The 6,738-nt window shown below is 36.3% G+C and overlaps 1 protein-coding gene across 2 annotated transcripts; it reads right to left on the bottom strand.

Annotated features, from left to right (window-relative positions):
• Positions 1-752: 752 nt before the first annotated feature.
• On the bottom strand, positions 753-5,773 carry LOC129310722 (protein FMP32, mitochondrial-like). 2 transcript variants are annotated; one of them, XM_054952642.1, is made up of 8 exons: positions 5,554-5,763; positions 5,003-5,294; positions 4,650-4,781; positions 4,371-4,430; positions 1,827-1,903; positions 1,675-1,731; positions 1,317-1,569; positions 753-860 (listed from the first exon to the last, which is right to left on the bottom strand). In XM_054952642.1, the coding sequence occupies exons 2-7, from the start codon at positions 5,213-5,215 to the stop codon at positions 1,404-1,406; spliced, it is 705 nt and encodes a 234-aa protein (XP_054808617.1). In that variant the 5' UTR covers positions 5,216-5,294; positions 5,554-5,763; the 3' UTR covers positions 753-860; positions 1,317-1,403. The 2 variants fall into 2 exon arrangements, with proteins under 2 accessions (XP_054808617.1, XP_054808618.1); XM_054952643.1 differs by lacking the exon at positions 753-860 and having other exon boundaries at positions 1,554-1,569; positions 1,827-2,208; positions 5,554-5,773.
• Positions 5,774-6,738: the final 965 nt, after the last annotated feature.

Genomic DNA, 6,738 nt, shown 5'->3' with positions numbered 1-6,738 from the left:
GAGCTCCCTGAGAGTTTTCCTTCGATCTCTGGCCGCGGAAACAGCCTAGAGAACGTTCAGACCCAGGCTTTGGTACCAAGTTGATGTAAAACACAACCACTCACGCTCACACTGATTTGAACAGAATAGGATAAGGGAGAAGAAAAACAAAAACAGAGAATGGGAGTTGGGGGGGTGAAGTGAGAACAAAGAAGGTGAAAAGAGGAAAAAAATGACTGAAATATGAGAGGAAGAACAGAAAAGAGATGCAGAACTGAAGAGAGGGAGGGAGCTTTCAGAAAATCATAATGCTTCAAACATACATTCCCCTTCCTGAATACAAAGTCATGCTATTATAAGCATATGAGGTTTCCTTCCTAACAAGGAAACATCCACTTGCTGCCTAATTTCCTTCACAAGAAGGAGGAAACTTACAAAAGTTAATAAGATAAGAATCCACTTGCTACTTGGTTTCCTTCACAATAAGGAAACTTACAAAAGTTAAATGAAAACAACAAAATCACATAAACTAATGAAAGGCAATAAGAAATAATAAATTATTTCCTCCTAAAGTAATATTTGCCATATTTTCTATCAATTATGATCCAAGGGCCTGATGTATTATCATTGAACTGGCTGTACAAACTACGAAACATAACCATAAGTAATGGTGCAAACAAATTAGAAAAAGAATATGGAAATGAGCTAAATAAGGGCCCATTTCGATCCTATTGGGAGCTGCAGTCTTCATCTCCACCTCCAACAGCCATAATCAATTATCTTCTTAAGAAATATGAGTCTAAAAAACATAATTTTTAGGGTCTTTTTGACCTTATTATGTGAACGTTAGTGGACAACGTATATTTACATCAAAATACGAAACAACAGCAAGGACAAAAGTTAATAAGATAAGAATCCCTTGCTACTTGGTTTCCTTCACAATAAGGAAACTTACAAAAGTTAAATGAAAACAACAAAATCAATAAACTAATGAAGGCAATAAGAAATAATAAATTATTTCCTCCTAAAGTAATATTTGCCATATATTCTATCAATTATGATCCAAGGGCCTGATGTATTAGCATTGAACTGGCTTGTACAAACTACGAAAATAACCCATAAGTAAGGGTGGCAAACAAATTAGAAAAAGAATATGGAAATGAGGCTAAATAAGGGCCCATTTCGATCCTATTGGGAGCTGCAGTCTTCATCTCCACCTCCAACAGCATAATCAATTATCTTCTTAAGAATATGAGTCTAAAACATTAATTTTTAGGTCGCTTTGACCTTAATTATGGGAACGTTAGTGGACAACGTAAATTTAACACAAATACGAACAACAGCAAGGCCAACCGCAGAGATTGAAACAAGGGTCCCTATGCAGTATTTAATAACTTCATATTTTGCTGCTTCCAACTGTGCTTTTAAAGCATGAATTCCTGACATTGCATTACATCAAGACATAAGTATGAGAGTAATTGAAAAAAATTCTTCTCCAAGTCATATGCACAACATATCCTTACTTTATCAAGTTTGTTTGTCAGATTTGTAGTTTCAGCACTCTGATTGTTTAATTCATCCCTTATTCTCCTGCACTTGCAGTCAATATCAAGATTAACTAAAAGAAACAGCTATCCTATTTGACATAAGTTTTATAATGCTCGATCATGAACACATTTTGAAATTCAAATCTACCCCCTTTCAAGGTTCAAATCCAGTCGCTGCCCTGCAGTGACTTTATCTATCTCATATCTGCATCACAACCAACGTAATTGCAAATCAAAAATCACATCAAAAACAAACAAAAGTGCAGAAGTTGATCAAAGTTTTACTGCCATACAACAGACCTTAATTCACTACGCATCTTCTCTATGTCATTCCGAAGTTTTCTCAGTTTCATGTTGCAACATAGAAAATGATGGCCCTACATAAAAAATTTTCTTGGACATAAGAGATCAAGCAACCAAGAACTTCCATCTTGAATCTAGTTAAGAACTTGGGGTCATATTAAGAACAATCAAACAACAAAGATATTTTGACAAGAGCATGATGCTCTTCTAAAAATGGTTTAGCAATACAGGTCCAAGAAAATTTCTTACTTGTCTCCCTCTTGTCTTGGGCTGAGCAACGGGCGAGATGGGCTAGCCCGTAGCCCACTTGTATAGTTCTAAATGGGTACAGGCCCCATAGCCAACCCGTTTTGGCTTGTTTAAAAACAGTTGGGATAATCTGGGCAGTTAGAACGGGCTCAGATTAGCCTTTATCTTTAACTCCAAATCATGACACCCACGAGGCCACAACAAAGACTGAACGAGGTGAGCAGCAAACTTGACAGACGAGAGGCTGAGTGGTGATTTGTGAGTTAAGCAAGGGAGAGGCAGAGTGTGGATTGGTGATGAGAAGAGCAGACAATGGAAGGGATTGATTGGTTGAAAGGTTTTTTTTCTAGGGTGAAGATGAAATAGGCCCTACAGAGCATTTGGGAAGTTGTTTTTTTTTTTTATTTTTTTATAAAATATGTAAAAGTGAACCTCTACATGGGCTGGGACGGGCAGCCCGAGAGTAACCCGCAGCCCATCCCGCCCATTTAAATCAAAGCATGGGCTGGCCCATAAATTAGCCCTCCCGTTTTTTTTCTATCGACAGTCGGGTTTTAGCCTGCCTATTTTGACTAGGTATGAGCGGGTTTGGCAGGTCAAGAGTTGTTTGCTCACCCCCAAGGTACGTAAAACCGGACCGGTCATTAAACCGGTCATGGCACTGGGTCACGGGGTTAGTGGTTCAATCAGGGTTGAACCGGGGGTTGAACCGGTGGCAAACCGGTCATGATTAAAATAATACAATTTAAATAAAAAGACATTAATTATAAAACATTCAAACCAAATCCAACACTCAAAAGTCTAACAAATAATAAAATACTATATTTTTGGACTTAGCATACTCTATCTCTAATTTTTTTTTTGTTTTGACTTTAATTTTACTTTTTTTGTTATTTTTTTTCCGAACTCAGAGCTGTGAAAAATTAAAAATGAAAAAAAAAAATCAAAAACGACGTCGTTTTGGGGGGTAAAAGTCTGAAAAAATATTAACCCGGTTACCCAGTCAACCCACCGGTTATCCGGGTTATACCTACCGGTTTGAACCCAGGTTGACCGGGTTACACCGGTTCACTCCTTCACCGGGTTAAGTGCAAACCCAGACCGGACAGGGACCGGTTCACCGGTTTCCGGGTGACCCCCGGCCGGTCCGTCGGTTTTCAATACTATGCTCACCCCCCCACCCGGGTTGTCTACATCAAAAGAATGGTTTCTATAAACCCATTTGAATTGATAGCGAAGATGAGTGGAGGTTGACAAAGCAAAAGTATGTTTTCCACTGTCAAGTGTTAATAGAATTAGGTGTAAAGGCAATACTTTACATTAAAAAAAAAATCATATATCACCCCCATAATTAATGGAGACAAAACGGGAGGACAATATTAAAACAGTTATTTTCAGACACCCTAAAGTAGAAAGAAGAAAACAACAATAATTTCTACACCAAATAGAGCTCAAATAGTACAGTAATCATCAAGCCAAAGAGATTACACACTAATAAATTGATGTTAACTAAATAGAGTACAATAGAACAAATCCTAAACAGCAAATGTCATTCATCTTAATATAAGATACTAATATTCTCTTTCCTATTGTCTTACATTCTTACTTGGTTAAAATCACCTTTACTTTTTTCCTTTGTTTTTTCACATAATCAAGGATTATGCATATCATATGTTAGCATGCTTTTGTTCGGAATTTTTTAAGCTAGATGTTCCTTTTGACTCTTTTAAGCAACATAAGATAACAAAGAAGACAGCTTAACTAAGGGGTGGTAGTAGAAGTTAAACGTACGAGGGATGCCTAAAATCACAAAGTTTCACTCAACACAAACATTCACTTCTTTCAAGTGAAAAGCAGCAATTATCACAGTTGAAAAATGAAGAACCTGCTTCAGCATCTTCTATAGATGTATCAAAGTCAAAAGTGACCAGGAGCCATTGTGAATGGGAGAAAAGAGAAAATCATCATAGGCACCACATGTTGAAATATGGGGAAGAAGAACTAATTGTGAGCAAAATCAAAAGTTACAATAAGTCCATTTGATTTTATGATTTAGATCAGATGGCTACTATTCACTTTATGGAAACTCATCCCAAAAGGGGTATTAGATTGTGCTGCAGCTGCTTAGAAAAGATAAGAATGAGTTCTCAGCATTCACAATAGAACAACAACAAATGCCCTTAATAAAACCTTTCCACCCTATCTCAGCAATTTCACATTTGGCATCATCCAATTCCACCCAAATGTCCTTATCTGTGCAAATGGTAGTTAATGCACATGATTAATAAGTACCTGTGAACTTTGTACTTCAGATTTGAATTTCGAAACGTTGGCTTCTTGAATCATTTCAATCTTGAAGACATAAAGGATAACAAAATCAGCTAATAATAGATCTTGCATTGAATATTACCATACTATGAGTTAAAAAATAATTAGGAAAAACAGGAGGGAAAACCCACATTGGTATAAGTATTGGAGAAAAATTGATTGTGCCCTTATAGTAAGCTTTGGAAAGCTTAAGATGGTTCAAAGAAGTGAACAAAATTACAATGCAGTAGCAAAGGATCTTACTTTTTGTATTTCTCCTTTGGAAACAAATGATTGAGATGCATTTTCTATAGTGTCATTCAAAACTTCAGTTATGGCAGCAGTTATAGCCTCCGCCTGTTTTGAGGGCACACCTTGCCCTTCCAATCTCCTAACCTGAACATATAACAGGATGACACAATCATGCCTTAAAAAAACAAAATTCTAGCCCAAAAAAAAATCTCTTCTATTGAGATCTAAAAACTAGAATGGTCAGATCTTCCAATGGATTTAAAATGGAAAAAAGTCATAAAGGTTCCCAAAAAGAAATTGGGTGGGCATTCAAAATTAGAAATTTAAAATACAATCACTAGATAAGAAAGAGTGAAGCAAATTACAAGGGCTAACGTATCAACGAGAAACAATCGCTTTCCGTTAGAATTTGCCAGTTGAGATATGCGTCTACAATAAATTTGTTTAGTCAGGGGGGAAACAGCTGAAGACACTCTATCCATGATAGAGTGCGTTTTGGAAGCCCCAACAACCAGGCTCATCCCTGAATTTGTTCCTAACTGCCCCACCCACTTGCCAGCCGCAGCCGCGGCCATCATATTCCGCGAGTAAAGCACAAATATCTTTGGTAACTTTTTTTCCAACCCAAAAATTTGACCCGAATCGCCTTCGCAGCAACTATTAAAACAAAAGGAGACAATCATGAACAAAGATCCACAGGAAAAGCTAGGATGAGAACAATTCCAGGAAAAGAAACAGATCAATCAAGATTCCCAAGTTGTTCGTCAAACGCAGTAAAATACGAAATGTTGTTCTTTCATCTTACTTCCAACCTTATCCACGTTTTTGGCAACCAAAGTAAAGTGAACAATCGATTATCATGATTTTTTTCTTAAAAAAAGATGCTTCGTGTTGGGAAGTGTGAGATGGACCGTACCCTAATCGCAACGCAAGGAGGAGGAAGGGTTAAGGAATGACGAAAGAATCAGGAACTGGCTAGTCAATTAGGCCGCAGTGCGATCGAATGCACTCACCGACTCACGTTTGCTCAACAAGTCACGAATCAAACAACACGGAGCTCGATTCGGGTTTTAGATGTCAACCGGTCACCGAAGAAAGGTGTGAGAAGTGAGAGCCGCTTGGCAGGCTGCGCGTCTCTTCATACGCACTGTTGGATGAATCTAACGGTTCAAATCCCGCCACGTCACCAAAACAGGGGACCCCGGTTGATCATATGCGCATTTTGGTGCCCTCGTAGAGCGCGATCTTCGTGTCGCCAATGAATAGAAACGAGTTAGTTGGCTGGTTCAGTTTTATCTAATTCGCGATACTCTGCCCGTTTGGATAGCAAGTAAAATCGATTTTTTGAGTCAAAATTAATTTTTTAATGAAAGTTATTCAAACAGGAAAAAATTTTAGTAATTGATTATTAAATCAGAACCACATTTTAAAATAAATTTTGAGAGATTGTTTGTAGATTTAATTTTATTATTAAATAATATATTTTACTTGTTAAATATATTTAATTCTTAAATCAACTTTAACAAATTTAATAATATTAAATATATTTTTATCAATAATTTAATTTTAAAAAGCAATGTCCCTCATGATAATTTGCACAACTAAAATCAATTTTAGTATCCAAACAAATTGCATTATAACATAATGGAAAAATTAATCTTTTAGTCTTCCAACTTTTAAGTCACTTGTAACTCAGTCCTTCAACTATGACTCGCTGTGACTCAGTCCCTCAACTATAACTGGCCTATGACTCAGTCCCTTAACTTTTGAATCATTTACAAATTAGTCCCTTAACTTTTGTTAATTTTTTTTTCATGTTAACTTCTATCTCATATTAATGAATAAGAAGAGGGTATTTTAAAATAATATATGAACATTTTTTTACCCCTCTTATTTGATAAAAAAATTTAAAAAAAATTAAAAAATAAGAACTGAGTTATAGGTAAATCAAAAGTTGAGGGACTGAGTTGCAATGAGTTATAGTTGAAGGACTGAGTCGCAGTGAGTCATAGTTGAGGGACTGAGTTATAAGTGAGTTAAAAGTTGAAGGACTAAAAGATTAATTTTTCCTAACATAATTAATTATAATTAAAATCAATCA

The sequence above is a fragment of the Prosopis cineraria genome, unplaced genomic scaffold (genome assembly GCF_029017545.1).
Source record: "Prosopis cineraria cultivar Desert tree isolate PC_DT_omini unplaced genomic scaffold, ASM2901754v1 PC5, whole genome shotgun sequence".
NCBI classification, from domain to species: domain Eukaryota; kingdom Viridiplantae; phylum Streptophyta; class Magnoliopsida; order Fabales; family Fabaceae; genus Prosopis; species Prosopis cineraria.
Note: the sequence above shows the minus strand (reverse complement) of the source record. Positions and strands in the feature narration are given on the sequence as shown.

Coding starts and splice junctions, on each gene's coding strand:
- LOC129310722 (XM_054952642.1), bottom strand. CDS start 5,215: ATGATGGCCGCGGCTGCGGCTGGCAAGTGGGTGGGGCAGTTAGGAACA. Junction 4,782..5,002: donor TCGTTGATACGTTAGCCCTT/GTAATTTGCTTC, acceptor TTATATGTTCAG/GTTAGGAGATTGGAAGGGCA. Junction 1,570..1,674: donor GATTTGAACCTTGAAAGGGG/GTAGATTTGAAT, acceptor CTGCAAGTGCAG/GAGAATAAGGGATGAATTAA.